The sequence below is a fragment of the Ostrinia nubilalis genome, chromosome 18 (assembly GCF_963855985.1).
Source record: "Ostrinia nubilalis chromosome 18, ilOstNubi1.1, whole genome shotgun sequence".
Lineage (NCBI taxonomy): Eukaryota > Metazoa > Arthropoda > Insecta > Lepidoptera > Crambidae > Ostrinia > Ostrinia nubilalis.
The window spans coordinates 10,278,229-10,302,230 of record NC_087105.1 but is presented as its reverse complement, the minus strand read 5'-3'; the positions used below and the strand labels follow the sequence as shown (position 1 = coordinate 10,302,230).

Genomic DNA, 24,002 nt, shown 5'->3' with positions numbered 1-24,002 from the left:
ATTCACTAGGGCAAAAGCTACTTTATTAATATCACGATTTCGTAATTAGATCTGAAATTATTCGTACATTTTTAGAGATTCAAAGTTGTTGAATGAAAGCCACATGTAAACGTAGCGTGGGACGAACTTGTCTGAACTGATAACGCTTAGGGAAATTGGATACGTGATACTAAGTACAGACGACAGCGCATCAGACTATACATTTTCGTTGCAAAGTCACCCTATCGCAACTACGTAAGATACCACAGTGTTTACGTTGACATGCTGTACATTGCCGGGATATGTAGCCATAGGAGGGCTATCCCACGCCGGACGGTGGGCTGAAGCGATGATCGTCGATTAAGTTATTATGGCGGACGAAAACACTGGTTTAGATAATTCGAGACATGAGTCAGGTGTGCTCACAGCCTTACATAGGGGAGCCCGTCACGTACTGTTCTTGTGGTGTAACTACATCCGTTACAAATGAGAGTTTAAAGAATACGTGAACTACTTTTAGCTTACCCTTTTGTGGATCAGCAAATTAATTTGGGTAGAGTTAAAAAAAAATTTCTTCCGACTCTATTTCTTCTCGTTTCATTTTTGAATGATATTCAAGCTTAGTAAGCTTCATTTCTATTTTTTTTTTGGAAAAGTTCGTTAATCTTACAAACTTTCGCGTATATACTCGTTTATTTATTACGACAGAAATAAATGAAATACATAGCTACTACGTATGTGTATGTAATAAAATATACAAACAATATGTGAAAATTATGGAATCGTTTAACAAAAAGACACTGCAAAGCCATGTTTTGTAAAATGCTATTTCTAAATTCATTTTAGCTGTGTATCTACGAACATGTTCAAACGCGAAACAACGTAAAATGACATTATTTCCACACCTGTAATTGCTGTAGTTATTTTAACCTCTGCTGTACCGTCGGCTTTTCTCTAGAATTTGCTTTTCAGTTATTACGGTGTTTTGATCACCGCGTCGATACCTAAATTGCATTCATTATTTCATTTTAAAAGCATTTTTTCTAAGTTATTTATTTACTTTGTGCTGAAACTGTTATACAAATAGTACCTACTTGATTCTCGTCTGACGAATGTGTGTAAAGATCTAAAGCATGTTTCTCTGACTGAAAAAGTCCCTATTATGGACATATCCATTAGGTCAGGATGAATAATTTTGATTTGATAGATTTAAATTAAAGCCTAGTGCAATAACTACTGTTGCCTTGTATTGTACCTAGCTTTTTATGAAAATAAATATTTATTATTATTTATTATATTTATTATTATTATCTCTTTATTCAATTTCCTTCTTATTTTTAATATTTTTTTTACAATGTAAATTATAAAAAAACTAAAAATACATTATAAAAAAAATTCTTAAAAATAGTTAATCCGCTGGTAGCGGAGCAGGGCCCAAGCTACCGGTGGTCAGGGTCACAGGCTGAGAAACCTCCGGACAATGCGTGCCGTGCTGAGGATCACCGCCTTTTGAATCTGACCCTTGAGCCAACCATCTAGCGAGAGCTTCTTTAGATGTTGGTCGAAGCTCTTCGCTATTAGCCCGTTCGCCGAGACAACTATCGGGACAATGATCGTCGAGTCAACATCCCACATGGCGGTCACCTCGTGGGCCAAGTCAAGGTATTTGCTTTGTTTTTCCTTCTCGGCCTTTACGAGGTTTTCGTCATGCGGGATGGTGATGTCAACGAGCACTGCCCGACGTTGGGATCGATCAACCACCACAATATCAGGTTTATTACAGACAATAGTCCTGTCTGTGATGATAGACCGATCCCAATAGAGCAATGCATGACCATTTTCAAGAACTGGCACCGGCTGGTACTGGTAATATGGCGACTCAGATTCAAGAAGGCCGTACTGAAGAGCAAGTTGCTGATGGATGATTCTGGCTACTAGGTTATGCCTGTGCAAATACTCACCGTTAGCAAGATGCGAACAACCAGAAATTATATGCCTGAGTGACTCTCCGGGACGGTGGCATGCTCGACAAATGTCGACCGTACCGTCCTTCAAGATATATTTTCGGTAGTTGTTCGTCATCATTACCTCGTCAGCAATTGCACAAGCAAAACCCTCGGTTTCCCCGAAGAGGTCACCGAAGCGTAGCCAGTTCACCGAGGCGAGGAGGTCCACATCGGGACCTGTAAGGGCCCGATAGAACCTCCCGTGCAGCTCCTTGCTCTTCCATACGTCCTTCCGATCCGCGACGCTCAGCACCTTTGGCTTGCGCCAGTTCTCGTTCGCCAAGGAGAGCGGCGTGAGGCCTTTGTCAACTGCCACAACATCGCGATGCATTCCGCACTCATTTGTAAGGAAATAATCCCTGAGACTGCACACTTCACGGTTGTGGAGGTTCTTGGCATTTAGAAAGCCTCGACCTCCCCACTTCCGTGGAATGTAAAGTCTCATTACAGATGAGCGCGGATGTAACATGCGATGTTGTGTAAGTTGCTGACGTACCTTCCTATCCAGGGCGTCAAGCTCGGTCTGAGTCCATCTTAGTATGCCGAAGGAGTATATTAGTAGAGGCATCACCCAACCGTTGAAAGCTCTTGCTTTGTTGCCGCCAGACAAAAGGCTATTAAGAACTTTTGTCAGTCGACTACAAAAGCGTTCTTTCACCGATTTTTTGATGTCATCTACCGATATACCTAACGATTCTGACATACCAAGATACTTATAGGTCTCAGTTTCGGAGAGAGATTTGAGTGTCATTGTCTCAGAAAGTTGTAAATTCGGAGAATTCACAACTTTTCCCCGCTCTACATGTAAGACCGCACACTTGTCTACACCGAACTCCATCCTGATGGCGTTGCTAAATACCTGTGTGGTTTTTAGCAACTTCACCAGGTCTTGTCGTTTTGGTGCAAACAACTTGAGATCATCCATGTAGAGCAGGTGACTAATGACCTCACCCCCTCTTCGAAGCCGATAACCAAGCCCTGAATCCTTTAACAGAGTGCTAAGAGGATTCAGTGCTAGGCAGAACCATAAGGGACTCAAACTGTCACCCTGGAAAATGCCTCGCTCAATCCTTATGAAGTTCAATGGATCAGGAGACCTCTCACCACCACCTGGCTGCCGAAGGACTGTAGTCCACTGCCCCATGCATGAGCGTAAAAAGGATCTCAGAGTTGCATCAACCTTATACAACTCCAAAATCCTCTCCAGCCATGAATGAGGCACCGAATCATAGGCCTTCTTATAGTCAATCCAGGCAGCAGAGAGAGCTTTCCTGCTCCGCCGAACTTGTTGGCTAATGGTCATGTCTATGAGGAGGAGCTCTTTAGTACCACGAGACCCAACCTTACATCCATTCTGAGCAGGGGCCAAAATATTGTTCGCGACAATATGTGTGTTAATTTTTGTGGTCAGAATAGATGTAAGGAGCTTGTAGATGGTAGGCAAGCATGTGATTGGTCTGTAATTTTTATTATTATTAAATACGGAAAATCCGCTTATAGAAAATGTCAGCAACAACCTTTTTTTTACATGGCGTTACATATAACTATTTTATCTCTAGAAATATATTTGTAGTCTTTCATCTATACCTAGATAGAGAAGTATGTAGCAGTAGATGGTACTTTTGGTTAATTTCTAAATATTTCTTTTTATCTTCAGACTAAACATACAGGTTAGTTTTATATGACTCCAATAAATCTCTAAGCACTTAGTCCAAATCAAAGTAACCGAGTGGCGGGTAAGTCACGCGCCGCGTCCATTCGGCGTAGCCCGCTTTACTGCCAGATTTCACACAACTGCAGAAAAGAGTATGTTTTATAGCTATTTTGAAGTTACGGCTTGAATGGTCTTTCCAGGACAAGCCGGAGCTGGTATAAGCCTTCAGTTCTAACTCAACTGAAAAAAAACCGGACCGGTTACGTCATACGTCATACGTCATACGTCGGTTACGGATACGTCAAATTCGAGAATTTTATAATTTTTCGTTATTGTCCATCTTCTGTTAGTAAAAGTTATTGCGCCTATACGATTACGAGTAAAAGGTACTTAATGATATTCTAGTTTCTTTAACAAAATAGTCCTGAGAGCCGAGAAAAATATAGAAAGTCACGTGCTGAAATGAGGGTATGTTGACTGCAGTAAATTCATTTTACAGCTCGTCTACGACCTTCGGCTTAGCGAGAAGCTGTACTTATTCATGTACGGTCAAAATTAGTAACTAAATCTTTTATACACTTTTGGAATAGTTTTTTGGAATTAGTAAGACACGGGTCTTAACGCGACGCAATAGCATAGCATAGCAGTCAAAAAGTAAAGCCGTGAGTACATAATGTAACTCATTAATAAACGTCGCGTTAAGAGTTAAGACCCGTGTCTTACTAATTTTAGTTAAAATGGAACGCGAAAGTTAAATTCTTAAAGTTTTTTGGAATTTAACTAAGAAAAACAAAACTAAATAATAATCTGGACATCCGTTTGGGAGAATAGGGAGACACATAACATTTAAATCCCTCTTAGAAAAGTTTTTCACGGTTCGTTATAGCTTATCTTTTTAAGTGCTTGCTAATTCTACACTAAATACGTACTTTAATAGCTCTATAATGACATAATATGCTGTAACGAGCTATGAAAATAATCAGAAAAACTTTACCTTACTTGTGTAAGGAAATACTCTCATGAAAAGGGTATAACAACGCCTCGTGTGGCCGCTGCCTTACATGCCCTGGTCTACGTACAGACGTCGGCAAACAAAACACTGTGTACCTTAAGTCAAAGCAATAAAAGCGATTTTGAAACGAAAATGTGCAGTCAATTGTTGTGCAATGGTCGTGTTCAGGCTCGCCCCGTCTGCTTTTACCATTCGAGATCCGATTGGGTGTTCCTTGATCAGAAATATTAGGGATGTATAAATTATCGATACCGAAATATCGTAAAAAACAGGATTCATTTTAGCTAGTCTTCCCTTGAACTTGATGTCAAACAGCGTCTATCTTCCATCGTCCAAAGTAGTATTCTCACTTTCTTTGGCCATTTTACACGTGGAGACGTCGCTTCTGTTGAACGACTTGTCGTGCAAGGGAAGGTTGAGGGCCCAAGAGCGCGCGGCAGGTCGGGTTAGTAGAAGTTTCGCACGAAATTCGTTCGCACGAATGTGCGTAACGTCCCCTTTCAATAAAAATATTTTTTTAGTAGGCGTTTCGACTACGACTAGTTCTAGTAGTATGAGATTAAGTTCTCGAAAGAGTCGATTCGCACGCGATTTTAATACCACAGGGCGAAACGCCTACTAAAAAAATATTTTTATTGAAAGAAGACGTTACGCACATTCGTGCGAACTAATTTCGTGCGAAACTACTACTAACCCGGCAGGTCGTCCATGCGCTGGACTGACCAGGTCAAAACCGCACTCAATGGTGCACTCCACGAGTGCACAAGAAAGGCTGCAGTGCGGGAGGAATGGTGACGGATTGTGAGGCTTGCCACCGGACCTGGTGGGACGACCACGACCACTCTGGCAAGAGTAAAGCGACGAAGAAGAAGTCTTCCCTTGAATATAGGGCTCCACTCTTCTCTTGAATGTCATAACAGGTGATTAGGGGCAAATATACGACTATCAGGCCTCCCTAACTCGTCTGGCCAAGAGACTTAATACTAGATTTGCCTGTAGTATTTAGGACCACCCTACTACAGGAGTAGATAAAGCCTAGATAGTAATTAATTAAAATAATTTATAAGTTTACGTTATGTCACAACTCTACGATTATCTAATACATATTTGAGCCCTTGTTAAAATGATTAGAACCTAGGTATAATATTTATGATTGTCCTACATAAATCCAGAACTTATTTGAATACTCGTCTATTTTACAGATAATATAATCGTAGTTCAATTATGAGTTCAATTCAAGTCTAATTACCTACAATTATTGCGTCAGCGAAATACATTGCCATTTAAAGACATATTAATCTTACTTCGTTTCAATTGGTACTATGATAATCGAGTACAGTAAGACGAAAAATTTTTGATTGTTGTTACTAGATTGTTATGTAACGCCGCGCCCGTATTCACTCACAGACATTGATATGTGTGACAGTGCGCGTGGACGCACAGGGTGACACACGAACCAATCACAAAGCTCTATTCAACGCTGTGTGTTCGATTTGCTGCTTCACTTAAGCAAGTATCGTTTGTGAGTACGGGTGTTATACCTATACATGATCAGTCATACGAAGTTGCATGCCAATAATGTAAACATGTAAAACCTCAAGTACTTAAGGATCTGCTGTTTATAATTTATCCTAAAATAATGTAAAAGCAAACAAATAAAATTCATAACAACATACTTTCATTGTGGTTTACTTTATTTATTGTAAAACCAAACAAATCTTTCAAAGACAAATGATTTGACGGAAGCACATTCTTCCAAGTATTATATTTTTAAAGCCCACTGTACAACAGATCGAATCACGAAAATTGATTTTTCAATATCTACCATGTAATCACGTATCGCGGTTATCGTGTTAATATTTATAACATTTTGATCTCACATTGATTGAGATTCAAAATGGCCGTAAGTACGATAAAGAGGTGGGCAAATGTCGCTCGCCCTGCTCATATACACGCCCCGGCTGTATATTAATGAGTGTGACAACGATCAGCTTCCTGTCATTACTATATCAGTTATAATATAAATAATCTACATTATTTTCATAAATAATAATTATAATAAACACTTTGCCTCTTATATGTTAATGCTGTGATGAAATCTCACACTTCGCGCAGAAACTACATGACAAGATTACACTTAAGTCGGACAACTTGAGATCATCGTCTTCGCTCGTGTTCTTGAGATAGATTCAACTGATACACCTAGTAGCAATTATCTTAGATGCGAGTAAATACGTGCATGCTATACAAGGTGTTGAGCCATGCATCGTGCAAAAACTGCATTTTCCATACATTTTTAAATGGTAGTTTATTTTTCTGGTGCATTTACGTAGTCCATGCAAATGGGTCATTTTTGCATTTTGGGTAAAAACTTTGGGAACCCAAAAACTCTACACCGTATTATCATTCTTGTACATGGTGTTGGAAAAGAAAAACCCGAAAAAGCAAAACCATTTGTCGTATGGTTAAAATACTCATGTCGTGGGTTAAGTTTAATAAATTTTAATTTATTTTTAACCTATACCCTTCTGTTTAAACGAATAGCTGTAGAATTACAGCAATAATTTAGACGAAGCTAATGAAACGCAGGACGACCTAACCTCAAAGTGCAATTTAATCAATGTAACCCGCTACGAATTTACATAAAACAAACGACCTCAGAGAATCTATTACTTGTACTCAATATTCAAGTAAGTCAGAATAAAGGCACTAATACACTAAGAGTAATCACTGCGTTTTTTAAGCGCGCTGGATATACACAAAACTCGGACCCAATCAAACCATACATGTTTGTAGGAAAAAAGCGCACCATTGACGCGCGTTACTAAAACGCCGTGTGCTAGGGCTCTAAGGCACTAACACACTAAGTTTCAGTTTGCCTTTACGACTATGAGCACCTGAATAGTCTGGTAGGAACCGCCAAGAAGGGACTAAACGAGCGTCCCCATTAAAAGAGGCATTAAACTGAACGCAAACTTTAATGATTTGGCGGTTGGCAAACTGAAATTAATGTACTGAAAGCGCAAAGTTTATACGCTTACGGTATACGAGTATGTAAATGCGTCCATCTTCTCAATTGTATGATTAGTCATTTAATGTTTTGATTCTTTTGATTAAAAGATCTGTGTATCCATGAAAAGTAGAGACATTTGAACTCAATAAAGGTACCTATACCTACAGGGTTTCTGGCAAGTGGACGTATTCCCATCAAGACCACATAGAGGAACTCAAATGCAACAGATTTGACCCTAAAATGTTTAGCCTAAAGTTAACGGTTTTTGAGTTAAATTCATATTCAAATGTTTTATTGCATATTAAGTTTTGTTATTTTTAGAAAAATATCCCATTTTTCTGCTTTAAGGCATTATTTTACAAAAATGGCTCTTTGAATATCATTCAAACTCAGTTTTAATTACCAGTAACCCTGTATATAACTCTGACACGTGCATTGTAGGTACAACTTATAAAAGTCGCAATCAAGATGGCGATCGATACAGACGATCGTTGTAGTACATCTATTTTTAACTCGCGGGAATCTTGTGAAAATTGGCACGCGCTTGTAACATTTCGATACAAACCAATAGTCGTGTTTGTTTTTTGATTGACAAAAGCAATAGTGTGTTACATATTAAGTTGCCCCTGTATTATAAATCGACGCTAGGAACTGAAGTGTTGTAAAAGACATCAACCTTTACTATTACTAAAGTCTTACTTAAAGTTTTGGTGCTTACAGCATTCGATTTTCCGACGCGTGTCGTTTACAACTCTAGTCGATTGAAGATTGAAATGACAGTCTACGGAAAATGTAATTTTCAATGTTGTTTGATCTTGTTTTGTCGCTAGTTAAAATTAACATTAAAGTTCTTTTCTAATATTGAAATAATAAAGGTAAGTTCTGAACAATAGCCGGTAAGCCAAGTGCGAACTTACCACTAAACAGACAAGGCGCTCATATCGTAAATAGTGATGTGCAAATGGTACAATATCGCAAGTCGCAACATACGAGTATTCATTGCGATGATTCTTACTTATAAGATAATAGTTAGAGTAATTACTATTGAGATGAGAAACAAGTTTCTTATCACTGATGTTGACTGACTTTATGAACCTGCAGTAGGAAAGACTTGATAAGAAACGAAAAGAGCAGGATCTATATGAATCAGAATTGATAGGATTACATTTGAATGCCATTAATCTTGATTGATGTTTGATTTTGATTGATATCAGTGTTCCCATACCATCTTCTGGGTAAGCTCGTACAGTCAGCGTCAAATAGTTCTTGATACCCGAAGTGGCCAAATAGTTGACAACATATCCTTATTCCAATTGTAACAAAGACGTATTGCGAACTTGTTGACTACTTTGGGTGTCACGAAATATTTGCTACTCTCTTTTGGTGAGAATGTGAATAAAAGCGAACCCGATTAAAAAAGTATTATTTATCTAAATACAGACCAAGCAAAATTCGCGTTCAAAAAATTCTCGCGTTTCACCCCATCACTACTCGTAAACTGTATTTATGAGTACGTTGTGTGCACTTTGAAATCCTAATTGGGCAGATACAAGAGGCCGAGTGGCGAGAGAAGTGGCCGTATTGTTCGTCGACTTTATGGCTACATCTAGAGATAGAGGATAGAACAACTACCAAGCTTTTGTAAACAGAAGAGCTAGTTCTGAGAATCGATAGGAGAGCAGAAAACTCACTTCAAAGATAATTAAATATAATGCTTTTTAAATTTTTTTATCATAAGATCGGTAAAAGTTAGTGATTACTGTTTCATTTTAAAAGTTACTGAAATAAACTTGATAGTGGATTATTTTCAGTAAAGTAAAAACATATTCTAAAAAAAGTTTACGGAAATACGGACTACTATGGTAGTTCAAGCCAAACACTGTCGGGTTAAATGTTATGTAGTTGTCACAGGTGGAATTGTGCAACAAAAACTAATTAGATGAATATAGTGGCCAACACCAATACAAGCAAGTGTAATTAATACTAAATGCATTTGCACTTTGAACCTGAAATAACAATTACCTGACCCATCAGAACTCGCAGATAGTCAATAAGTTATCCCAGCAGCCCAGCTCTCCAGAGACAAGATAAATACGTTCGATTCGATACGACATATTTCATACGTTCAGTTAACGCCACTGCAGACATTACTGCACATTTTCCATAAACTAGTGGCTCGTAAAATTGCACATATGTTTACCGGAGCGAGGTGCAGCACCTTAAAAGCATTGGTAATATAACAAAACGTCTGAACCGAAATTGCCCATAAAAGTCCGACGGCGTTTTCTAACTAAAGCCATGAAACTGAAACGCCGAAGGAATTTACAATGGACGCCAGACTCCGCGTTTAACGTTCGTGACGTACGTCTTAGTTTAATTAAAGTGCCGAAGCGGACTTAAAAAACTGGTAAGTTGACAACAGAATGCGCAGCTGAACTTTTTAAAACGCTATTCCAGATGTAAATCTCGCTTTTAGTGTTTCAAGTGCTCAGGCTCACTTGAAGATGAGTTGAAATGACTGATTACTTTAAGGCAACTTATTTCCTTGATGATAACTGTTTAAAAATTGGACTGCACGACCGAGGAACTCTGGTTCGAACCCCGCCGCCGCTAGAATTGTGGTGATCCCACTCATAACACATTTATTTATCTTAGTAATTTCTGCTGTACAATTTAACTCTTTCAGCTGAATAAGATGCAACTGTGCGAATGTGACTGTTGCCTTAGAATCAGTAGGGTTGTCGCCTTAAGAATCGGCAACAGCTGCATTCCACTGGCATTTGTTTAAACGCTTCAAATTCTCAAAAAGTGTTTATTGTAGCACTAAATCACTTCCAGCGACTGCACCTATTCTACTTTAGTTAGTCAAGCGCCGCGTTTTCCATTAGTGCCAAAATGAAAATTTTACGTCAACACTTAAACTGCCGCGCTAATAAATTCACGCTGGCGCTTATTCCGCCATTAATGGAGTGGAGTAACGTCACAGTTGTTGTTTATGTTTAAAAAACAGATTAAATATTCACAGAACTAATTAGAAACAAATCTAGTTTGTAATAGGTGTTTTAAATAAATAAATTAATGCGACCGGCTTTTCCCGCGTGAGTTTCGAACTATCATAGAAGTATTCGCTGTTCTTCCCGAAATTTCATTTAAATCAGTTTCGTTGTTTATCGTGACAGACAGACACTACAGTTATTTAAATACATTTAAAGTACCTACCTATGGATTTAAAACGTGAAGTTAGTTTTTCTACATTCCATTCATAATTTGTATAACATGCTGTAAAGTGAGCAACATTGAAACTCACATTAATTCATTAATTGATATTTTAATAATTTTGCAGTTTCAGCAGAAATAAGAAAGGAATATGATTAAAATATTCCAGAACGTTCCAGACAATTCCAGATTTGGAACCCAGACGGAAGCAAAGCTAACATTATGTAGCCTGCGTGGAGTTACGAGGTCGGATGTAAAAACCTTATAACCGAATACTACCATTTTTATAGCCAGGAATATATTTACGGGATTCGCTTTCAGAAATTGCACGTAAAACCTGCCAGTGTAGCATTTTTCATTACAGTCTGGAATAAACGTTAAAAATTATTCACTTTTATAAGACGCACTGTGATTTATTTTGATTTTTATGCAAAAGCGTGGCATATAAATGTTGATTTACTTTCTCTTACCTTTTTTTAAGATCTTGTTGAGAAATTGATAAAACAAACTGTTGTTTACTAGTACTTTGTATTATGAAAATATAGTTGTTGTGAAATGTTTCATTAATATCGACAGTGTTGTTGACTACTATGACAAATGACTAATAGGCCGGGTATTAGGTCGCCTAATTTGGGCTTAACTGGCGCCATGTAAAATCTCTTCTAATGTATTTATTACTCATTGACATATAAATACCAGCTGTGCGTTGCAACTAACAAGTCGTTATTTTATATAAGGAATTTCAATATCCGTTGTCAGTAGTTACAAGCTCTACCAAATAAAGTCGTAGATAAAACAGAACAAGCCCGAAAATGTATAGCCAGACTTATTAAGGGAAGTTGGTTACATCAAACGGGAAACATCTCAAGCAACTTATTTCCCAAAGATCTACTCCCGAAAGCTTTTCAATCCAAGACGCAATAAAAATATGCGATCCCGCAAGACACATAAAACTAGCAACGACAATGAATTCCTGAAAAAGATAATACCGCTCGCGTCATCTCTTTATAACCGGGTTAGAGTGAGCAGGACAAAAGATGCGGGCAATAAAACTTTTGATAGGATCCGGCGGAATCCACGGTATCGGACATAGCCGGTTTTAGTGTCCTCCCGCGGAGCCCTGTATCGCCTTAACTTTATGTGCGTTTTAAAATTTTCAACGGTTTTATTGTGTCCTTTTTATGCGAAATCCGAAAGGTATAAATATTGCTTGAATGGTGATGCATGAAAGAATTTCATGATGCAACTGTAGTATAAACTAGACTTTAATCTCTTTACAGACATCGTGTAATAAATTCGTGTAATACCTTTATTCAGCATTAGATCCAACAACAAGGACTCCTAACTCGGTTCTATAACAGTAATATTTGGTTACAGTAAACTCCAATTAATAACTTTAATTTAAAGTCAATTTGAACGTAAATAGATAACAAAGCGTCCCAAACACATTAGAGCGGACATGTATAATTACACAAGACCGCAGTCGCCAACAAATTTCAACTTGTCCGTTTGTCACTGTTTTCCGAACATGAGTTTATTCGCGGTTACACACTTTCCAAACTCAGCCGCAACCTGTCCGTTGCAAATCAGACAAATTTAAACTCTATTACGTTGTTTTAAACGCCTGTTTTGCGTAATTTATGCAAGGGGTGACCCCCAATTGAGTGGCGACTACCCACGCCGCAATGAGTTTGCTCGCATCAGTAACTTAAACTTATCTTTTAGTTAGTTTAGTAGTTTAATGAGGGGAAGGTTATGAAAATGTCTAAAGGCAAACAAAAGACAGTGTACGACAACAAAACATCAATATAACCGGTGTTTTTGTGTGGAGTTTGACAGATTTTTGACGTATTGTAGTTAAAGCATGATGGTGCAACTCAGCCTAAGTAAGTACCTAGTAAAAAGTCCAGTAAGGTTGGTAGGTTCACCTGTCACCACAATTTTATAATTTTATTTTTGGTATGACCGTAAAATTCACATACAGAAATTATACTGGGAGACATAATGCCCTAATGACAAGGCATAATAGGGCTTTAGACATAATTTTCAGCACACATTTTCCTATAACTTCCATCTCTTAAAATCCAATTAGTATATCTTACTCTCCATCAAAAGTAATTTAACTGAAACCAAGCAAACTAAACAGACCACCATTTAGACCTTAAAATCAGGAACCCCGTGCATTGTTGTGCAGATAGCGTTGCAGTAGCGTGTCAGTGGCGAGGGTGGACCGCCATTTTAGATAATGTCTGGCTGTATAGCCCATTGCGGGGACTTTATTTTACAGCTGACTAGGGCTGCCACACATGCTACTTAAAGGTATTTTTATAGAATTGGATGGTTGACATTCGATTCGATTTTAATAGCTCTGAGGCCTAACCTTGGGTTTACGTTAGGTGTGCTCGCTAGCGAGTACGTCAAAAAATCTACAAAAATTGTATATCTTGAAAGTAACCGCTAGAGGCGCTGCACAATATGTCATACATTTTATATCATTTTTTACGCAGTCACTAGCGAGCACACCTAACGTAAATTCATGGTAAGCACACTGATATCAATAAAACATACTCAATTAAATTTACGAACAAGAGTTTTGAGAGTTCATTAAAAGTGTGTCTATCAATTGACTACTTATTACTTTGAAATGAATACCTTATTTTTGAAAAAAAGAACACTTTTCTGTTTTATTACTTTAAATATTTTACTGATGAAAAACAAAACAAGTTGTTATACAGATGAAGGCAAGTAAAAATAAAGGTTTTCAAATCATAATAATTATTTAAAAAATCACACTGAGAGCTACTGCTACGAGAAAATTTCGTAGCACTGGTTATTATTTTTAATTTTCAATAAGTTGCCCATACTAAAGTGACAACCCTAGATAGCTTAACCCGCGCTTTGCAAGTAAGTAGCTTCCTTATCGTATGCTTATTGAGATTTCGAGTCTGTCCATTCAGTCGCTGAGCGAATTGTCAATTCAATTGAATTTGAATTAAAATAAGTAGTAAGTTTTCATACTATTTTGTATAATACTACTTTGATAATATTATTTACAGTACTTGTGCTTTATCACAATATGGGATCTGTGGAGGAACAATTATGTTATTAAATAGGTTAATGGATGTGAGTTCAATAATAGAATATATTTGTATCTTTAACTTTAAGGCTGAGTTGCACCACCTAACTTTGACCGTATCTATGTATAACGATAACCCGTGTATTTTGTATGGAGTTTGACAGATTTTTGACGATTGTCAAAGTTAAGGTAAAATGGTGCAACCGTGCAACCCAGCTTTACCGTCTCATCAATTTTTAATGCTTACTGAATACGTCAAGGATCAAATAGGTTTATTATTTACGAGTACATGCAGGTAAGAAAAGTAATGTAATGTTATGCTGAATAAAATATTTATCTAGTTATTTTATTACGACTTACATAAGATAGAAAAGAAAAAAATAAACGAGTTAAAAATACAATTTACCTACAAATTAAAAAGAGTACGTTTTAATCAATTTGTCCTTCTTTCACATTTCCAATAGCCAGAGCAATTAATTAAAATTAAACACAATCGTGATTGACCGACGACCCTTCTGTTGTTTCAACAGTTTCAACATTGAACTTGAGTGACTAGATAAGACACAAAAGTATTTATTTATAAGCATTGTATGTAGGTAAGTTTTAAATGATTTTGCTGCTATTTTTTAATTTCAGAAAATAAGGTATTTCAGATAACCTTCCCGATATTTTCATGTACTTATTAAATTATGTTGTGTAAACATTTATAATATTAAAATTAGTATTGAATCTATTTTCAAAGAATATTAAGTATTTTAGTTAATATAGAACTGTGAACCAATGACACTCACTCTCAACCTGAACTGGAATCGAGTCTTGAAAGTCGTTTCAGGACAAGATCTTAAGTGTGTGGTGTAATCAGTGTAGACTTAGGCTGGGTTGCACGGGTTGCACCATCTTATTTTAACTTTGACGGACGGCAAGTCTGTCAAACTCCATACAAAAATCACCGGTTACTATCGTTAAAAGGACTGTTAAATTGAGATGGTGCAACTCAACCTTAGTTAGCCAAATTGATAAAGCTTGCCTGAGATTTCGCAGTGATAAGATTATCAGTGAAAATACTATCTGAAGGTTAACCCAAGTAAGGCGTTAGTTTACCGTGCCATTGTTTTCCTGAAACATTTCATCTTTCATGCGATAGTACATAAATAAATGTATAAACCGCCATTGTTAATATCACTCATCTCTAGATATGGAAGCGTTTCCACTACATCTACATTTCTTTTTTGTTTTATTTAAACCTCTTATGATTATGATTCTGTAAAACACTTATTGTAACTTTTTTTTTGTCTTTTTCAATGTTCTCTACATCCCTGTAGATTGCATTTGACACAAACGAGTCGGGTTCCGTCGCCGGGTTCAAATGAGACAGCTGACCACTAATAATTGCCACCTTTCCTTGTCCGGCGTTGTACACATCAGAATACATTGTCATTGCAAAATGGAACTTATCACAAGTACATAAAATGCCAGTTAAGATGATGTGCTTGTCTGTACTTACACTGCGTGGCAGTTGGCAACGGAAACTGCGCGATTACTTTGAATTTAATTGTACAATTTAAAAAGGTTATTGTTGTTGTCAGAGCTGGGTTTGTCTTTTGTTTCTGAAGATAAAATGTGGTGAGTACATCAATAATCACTACCATGATTATATTCAATAAGAAAGGTTTGTGGTGAGTCGAAAATCTGTAAAAAACCTTATGAACTTGAACCAAAAATGTAGAGAATCCATTTTGACTTGGGACGGTTTAATTTTAATGGATTTATTTTGTGACTTTTAGTAGTTTTTAATACAACGCAGTTTTTCGTGAATAGATTAGAACGTTTATGCTTTTAGTGTTTTATTTTAGTAATTCAAGAAACGTTCTAACTACATAATTGCAAAATTTCACAGAAATTCGTCCATTACAAACCAACACAATAATATTTTATAAACCCAGAAGGACAATACAATCATAAACATTTAAATCAGTTATAAATTTAACTATTCGCGTGTTTTCGTTATAACTCCGATATAAAACATTGAATGAGCACTGAGTTTTATAGTAGCACTGCTGACTTTGTTGCATCGCATACAAATGGATGTGCTAACATTGGCTAGGCTCAGGAGCATATGGGCCATAATTGTAAAAATATATTTGTATGGACAGGAGGAGTACCTAACATAATATATCGTCTATTCAATACTTAAGTTATTATAACTTCCCACCTCTTTATTTTATTATTTATCAAGATGATTTTGAGTTCATTTTATTATTGATTGTGTTTAATATTGCTCTATCACACTGCCTACTTGCATTTGGATTTAAAATTTAAAATATTCACAACAGACATAGATGTATGTAGGATGGCAGCTTAAAATAACTATCTATTGAATCGTCTTAGACTAAGAGCTAGTGAACGCCAGACCTACGTCATTTAATAAAAGCTGAAAGTTAGTCAGCGTATGCTCCCAATATAGGATATAATGTTGGTGAATTATGAAGTTTGAGTCATGGTGGCTTTGGGAGCAACCCTAAAAAAACTGTCTGGCAAGGAGTTGGAATTGTCAAAACTGTCAGGCTGTTGGGGAAAATACTTCTAATTATTGTCCAAATATTATACATAAAAATCAGATATCCTATATTGAGAGCATACGCTAACAAACTTTCAGCTTTTATAAAATGACGTAGGTCTGGCGTTCACTAGCTTTTTGTCTATAACTCTATATATCTCAAGATGGCAATGCAGATAACTAAACTAAGAAAAGGGTTATGATAATATTGTGTTTTCAATTGTAATGTAATGATACTTTCTAATGTTTCCAAGACAGCATTGCAATTGGACAGTGTATTTAGCAAACAGTTTCTATTCATGCTAGGTGCTTACGAAAATTCAATTTGCATCAAAAGCCACTTTAATAGTATCCATCGGAAGGTATAGAATGTCTCGGAATCTTTCCCCATCGTTTTGCTATTGGCATAAAATTAGTCACAGAGCAAAATAAGCGATGAAATTGTTTTAGACCTTGCAGCTATTCACGAAGCAGAATCGTAAAATTTCACTTCTATCCCTTTCCAACTTGTACAGAAAGTTTAAAGCGGGAAAGAGACGCACGCACGTCTGCAACATTGTAACATAATGGTACATGTCAATAGAATAAGAGATGCTATGTGTTTTAAAATAAAAACAATAATTTCCATACACGAGTTGGATTTGTGATGTTTTTACTTGTTTTTATCATAAAACGGTGGACGTAAAATGTAAATAAACTAAATAATATGTCAATGACCTAATAGGAGGGTATAAAGATTTTATACTGGCTATAAACAAGGAGATGCTGTAGCTAAATAAACAGAATAATTAGTTATTACATGAGGTCATGTTGAGGAGATAAGGAATGGATGGTATTAAATCAATTACCGTCTCTAGACATACTCGTATACAAAGTTACGAAAGTTTTTCTTATGAACGTTAACTCGCATGTTAAGATAACCAAACCTAGCTGCATTTTTATCAGTGAAAGAAATTGTCATACCCGAATCAGCAAAGACCAAAGATCAAAGGTGTTTAATGCAAAATTAACGTAATTGGCGAACCAAAATCGATCTTATCGTTAATGTATTTCTATAAAATGATGTTGGTCAGTCAGTCTCGCTGTAAAGTCTTTCACTGGAGGTTAAGTATGAATCAGAACCTCAGTTCTCAAATCCTATTAAAAAGAGGAATGACTAAACAACCAAACAAAAACGATAGACCTATATGTTGGTAACTTTAACAATATTAAAGGACTGAAAAGGTTTCATAAGTGCAATTTTCCTATTTTTTTAAAAAAAATCCACAATGTGTACTACCTACATAACATGAACGGTTTTTTAATGGAGACGACTCTACACAATCTCATGACCCTTCATTCTTGAAAAAAAAGCTTAGTTTTCCTTCGGCGCTGGTTTTGACACTCGCACGGGAAGACTTTAGCCTATTCCTCATCCTCTCACAGGTGTTTTATAGACTCTATAATCCTAGATGTACTGGACTGAGAACATTTGCTGTTAAAACAGTTTTTAGCATCATTTCATCTTAGCTAGACAAAACTAGATCACTAAATCCACCTACAGAATATAAGTTAATAATGTAATTAAATGCCGATAGCTTATCAGAGGTTGCACGGTGCAGTTATATCTTGCACATTAGTAACATTGACGATAAACTTATTAATAAAATGTATACACGTGGTGCTGGGTCAAACCAGTTAAGATAATGTGAGGGACAATATGTATAATGAATATAATGAATGCAGTTCTAACCTATCTCGAGAATTATGAACCTAAAGTAAAGTATGTCAAATAATGTTTGCCTTGAACGGTTTGTTTACCAGTTGTTACAATTTAAAGATGGCTAATGCCCTTTATATTGAAGCTTGGCCTACAACCTGATTTCATTGTATCACAATTTATATAACATCTGTAGAGTAATTTCAAGAAGTGGCGCTACTGGCAACAGAGTAAATGCAAAGATTTGTCTGTAAATGTCGCGAATGGATTATTATTGGTAAGTATGTAGATAATACTAGAAATTTTAAATACGGAAACCGCAGCGTGCCTAGGACTTTCACCAACAACTGAACCGACGACCTCATAGAAGTGGCAGGAAGGCGCTGGATGCAGGCCGCTACTAGCCGGGCAATGTGGACATCATTGGGGGAGGCCTATGTTCAGAAGTGGACGTCCTGTAGCTAGGATTTTAATCTAAATGAGACGATTAAAACCTCTTAGGGATCACAAAACTTAGGATAAGACGTTCACAATCGGCTGACAATAGTGACCGAGTTTCTTGCGCTGCTTCTTCTCAGCATTGGCTCATTTATTGTCCCGAAGCAGTGGTAGGGTCACTAATTCAAATCCAAAATACAAGAAGTAGAGCTATACTCTAATATGCATTGAAATGTGCAACAAACCGACATACTTTAACATAGTAATTTATATAGGAGGTGTCAGGTGTCATGCGCAGAGACATAAAACTTTTGAGACAACACCGCGGGACCTACCGCAGTCGCCCTGCTCAAACAAACCAAGGGAAAGGGCGAACTGAACACAAAGTCTTGTGTTCCGTATTTGATTTATTTTAGCTAAGGACTTTATTTATCTTGGCGATTTGCTCACACTAATGTAAATGGAATAAAATATCCATGAAATGACATTGAACTGGAGCTATCCTTAATAGCTCTATAAAAAGCTTTACTTAAAAAGTTTGTCATGGTGAATGATTACATTAGAAAATACTTGGCCAATTACAAAAAAGTTTTCAGGATAGAATCCCATAAATATTAGTAAAAAATAGAACTCGAGCTCGAGCCCTTGATACCGAATCGAATTGCAAGTTTGTTTTACCGTGCTTGTCAAAAATTTTTGAAAAAATAAAGGATTTTTTTAACAGAACCAGTTCAGACCAGCATTTCAATAAAAAATATCACTTTTCCTATCCGCAATTTTTGTTCTACCACTGAACCCTCAAAAGCAAAGAGTTTCAAAGTAATCTAGCGCACATTTCTAACATAGGGGAATACGGGTAATCTGTTTTGCGGTAAGGGAGGAAATTATAAAATACGCGTACGCAGCTTTACGAGCGCGCGGGTAATTGAAAATGAGCTCCTTCCTACATTTTTGTAGTTGAACGCCGTATTTATGGGCTCGCTTTTGTTTGTTTCGTTTCGGCTACCTTAAAAAACGCCACTCTTTAAAGTTGAGTGCAAATGAGAACTCTTTTTGTTGAAGTCGGTTAAAAAAGATTAATACTTATACATTTTTAAGGTTACACATTTGTAAATATAATGACAGGTGCAAAAATGTCGTTTTGGGGACTTTGTTAAACCCAAAAAACTGATATCGAACACATTTTAATATGCAAAATCATGATATGATTTTAACACATATTAAAAATTAAAAATAACATGATACCTTTGCCTACTATGGTAAAGAAATCATCAATCGTTGGTTCATTTTGTGTAACATTTCTTATGCTTGATTGTTGATGTCCAATTAGTTTTGGGATACAAAAAGCAATAAAACTACAGTGACTTCGTTATCAAGCAAGTTGAAAATAAACCATCTTAGAGCATTTGTTCGCGAATAAAACCGCTAACAAGTGTGCTGCACGTATAAAATACGACCATAACATAATTGAAAATTTTTATTACATTTCTGCGAATCGGGAACTAAATACAATTTGCCTATATCCTTCATTATTGCGGGTTTACAACGTACGCCATTACGAAGATCCATTTAACATTTTTACAATCTGTAATTGTATATTATAAAACTGTAAACGAGGCTGAGTTATGGGAATGGGGGGAGGGGGGATGGGCGTTGTGATGGGAAAGTGATAAAAGTAGAGTTTGTGGCGCTTTGTTTGTCTCAGACCATTTGACTGGATGTGTATCTTGGAACATAAAGTATGTGAAAATAATTACTATGCATTTTCATATGACTAAGTTGATAACGTGGTAATCATTGTAACGAGAAAGTTACAGTAGTTTATTTGTTCTAACTCCGTACGAAACGGTACTAAACCTACACTCAAGAATCAGATGCGTATTTGAGAATGAAACTTGGAACTCGATTCAATTTCAAGTATAAATTGTGGCTTTTGATCGGAATTTCAATATTCAAACAAGATCTATGTTTATGTTCGAACCGAGTCTTGAGTTTCGATTTATAATACAGACCCATTGTGGTCTTTTGTGATATTGTTTTTTTGTTGTCAAAGCACAAATAGGAACCTTATTCCTTAAGCACATAAAATTCATAGTTGTCTTAAAATAATAGATTTTCTTGTATCTAAGTTAGTTTACAAGTATAAATAAATGTTATTTAATGTCATTCTGTTCTGTACGACTTTTTTATGATGCGCAGTTTACCCTTGTTACCGCGGTATAGAATTAACTCAGTAATTAAAATAAGACTGTGTTATTTTACAGTCCACCAGTATTGCAATGCGAGATAGTATTGAAAATAAAAAGTAATTTGAAAAGCAATAAATGTACTCTAACTCTCTGAAAAGATCAGAAAATGAAACTGAAACGTCTAAAACACCTTACAAAAACCAATCCTATTAATTAATCCCTAATAATATGCTTAAAAATGTTTTTCTTGTCTTATTTATCAATCCATAACCTAAGCCCCATCGCAATGCGAGATAGTATTGAAAATAAAACGTACTTTGAAAAGCAATAAATGTACTCATAACTCAAAAAGATTTATGAAACTGAAATGTTTCAAACAACGAAAATAAAAAGTTTAAAATTCACGTCACGTTTTAGTTGTGTTATAAACGATAACATAGCTCTAATTTAAGTGTGGTTTCACGTTTCCGGAATCGGGAGAAGTAGCGATTATAGATATGTGGCTCATTCCACAATTCAGTTTCAGTTCTAATAAAAGTTAGTAACATTCGTAGGTCATTAAAGAGTAGAGAGCACTGAAATATCTATGCTTGAAAATCTTTTACATAAAACTTTCTTAAATAAAAGCTGAACTGTCAATAAAAAAAAAAAACCGACTCCAAAAAACCTACACTAAAACGTAGAAAAATAATTACTAATTACCTACTTATTTATTAGGACGAATTATTAATATTTATGTAGGTATACCATGATTGATACTTCTGGAGTCGGTGCCAAGATTATGAAACATGTAAAGTTTGCCTGCACCGACTCCAAAAGTATCAATCATGGTATACCTACATAAATATTAATAATTCGTCCTAATAAATAAGTAGGTAATTAGTAATTATTTTTCTACGTTTTAGTGTAGGTTTTTTGGAGTCGGTTTTATTTTTTTTTTATAAAATTTTACTTATTTCTTGCTTTTTAGTTAACTAATTATTACCTTGATGTTACCACTGAAGGTAGGCAGTACACTGAGACCAAAAAAAATTGGTTCATAATCGGCGGAGATATTGCGTATAAAAAAGTTCATCCCCAATTTTCCACCCTCGGGGTTGAAATATTTTCTTCAAATTCGCATGAAACCACCCTTTTGATAATACCTATTCAACAAAAAAATAATCGTTCAAATTGGTTCATAATCGGCGGATATATTGCGTATAAAAAAGTTCATCCCCAATTTTCCACCCTTGGGGGTTGTTTTTTTTATTATTAAATTTAAATGGGACCACCCTTGAGGTATTACCTATACGCCGAAAAAAGATTAGTTCAAATCGGTTCATAATTGGCGGAGTTATCGCGTAACAAACATAGAAAAAAAAAAAAAAAAAAAAAAAAAAAACATACGGGTCGAATTGAGAACCTCCTCCTTTTTTGAAGTCGGTTGAAAATACCACTGAATTACGGAATTGCACTTCCAAGACCAAAAGGAATTTAAACACATAAGCACTTACCTGATTTATAACTAAAAATTTCAATCACATAACAACATTAATCCGAAAATGACAAAATCATCGGTTGAAAAATTCAGAAGACATTTTAATGAAACATTAACTAAAGAGAAGACAGTGATTTTTACTGCCAATTTTTCGCAGATTAAAATTCAGAAAAATGTCTCCTAAATAGTTTACATTAAAGTCTAAACTCACCTAAAAGTCCTTTGTAGCTAGCCGTTCACAATTCTTCTGAGTTCGCAACACACAGCGACGCACAGCACGCGTCCTCACAACACACACTGGTAAAACTAAGTATCATTCGCAAAACAACTTCATCGACGATGATAGTACACCACTTATATTATTAATTTCGCTTTGCAGCATTTTCCTACAAAAAAGAAAATTAAAATAAAATAACATCGATATCACACACTATCACAACACTGTCACTTTAAATTATATTGCAAATTTCGCCACCTTCGTCCGGTCACTGGAAAGTGGAAATCACTACTGGTTAGTGTACGATTGATACTTGGTCAGCCCACTTTTATCTGACTAGTATTGTTATTACATTGTTTGTGTAGACAGAGACAGATGGTAATTATGTGGAAACCGAAGTTGCAATGTTACAAAGTTGCTTTGCATCGGCGGTAGGTAACAGGATAGCTGAGGCCTTTCTGCATTGTGCTGTTGACACTTCTGGCACGACTTTATTCGAGGAGTGCCTTTAAGACTGAAAAATGTGCCTAAATATCTCAATAAAACCTTTATGGATATCTATCAAAAATATTAATGTCACAGCAAAAATAGAACAGTATTTTTATTTTTATTTGAAAAGAATATTAGTAATTTGTATTGCACAAATTAATTACTAAGAGTCCCTCGTACTGAGCTGAGCTGAATATGCTTTGGTCTCGTGTGGGGTTACCACAATTGAAAACAAAATAGCCCTATTAAAATCGCTTTCATCGTTACGACAAACGTCAATTTATTATTCTCAAAATTTTGATCAAAATAGCAAAGGACATACCTACCAATCGTATCCCTGTCAAAGCTCATTGCATTTGCTCGTCAGATCGATTAGGTGCAATGAGGGCTATCGTTTTAGCGCTCACCAGTTAGGGCCACTGTAGAGTAAGGTCCTGTCACTTGCTAGTAGCGAAGACAGTGGCGCCAACTTGTGAGCGCTAAAGTGGTAGGAGGACTATCGTATTTGCACTCATCAAGATGGCGCCACTGTAGAGTAAGGTCCTGTCAATCGCCAGGGGTGCCAACTGTTAAGTATAAAAACGATAGCCCTCATTGGCAAATGTCCAAGTTCAAGATAAAGACATGAGACGCAACAATGCGCGTGCGCATCGTAACGCTAGTGATGCGCCGGTCAAAGTCTAGTCGGACGAATCGGTCACGTTGTAGATACTAACACTTTTGCTTCTTTACGTAATGAGAAACAGTATACCATTGTTGTTTCCTAATAGATCTGCGATTTGTCACTGATTCCAACATTACTAGAGCGAACACAGATTTTAATGTTTACACTATTGATCTAGCTGTGCATTTTTTACCTTGAGAAATGGAGATTTGTACTATTCTTAGAATTATTTTAAGTTAAAAGTAAAGTGTATGATACAAGTATACTACCGAAAGCATGGAAAATGTAGGTACTGTTTAATTTATAAAAGCTT

General features: G+C 36.2%; 1 protein-coding gene across 5 annotated transcripts in view; it reads right to left on the bottom strand.

The window, feature by feature from the left end:
* The window catches only part of LOC135080747 (protein doublesex), a 263,103-nt gene that overhangs the window by 163,855 nt on the left and 75,246 nt on the right, over window positions 1–24,002 (bottom strand). For 2 of the 5 annotated variants that reach the window (XM_063975464.1, XM_063975465.1), the window contains exon 4: window positions 22,531–22,705. In XM_063975464.1, coding sequence (XP_063831534.1) covers window positions 22,633–22,705 — 73 coding nt within the window. In that variant the 3' untranslated portion in view covers window positions 22,531–22,632. Of the gene's footprint in view, window positions 1–22,530; window positions 22,808–24,002 lie in introns of those variants that run through there. The other 3 variants (XM_063975466.1, XM_063975467.1, XM_063975468.1) reach the window with 3 other exon arrangements.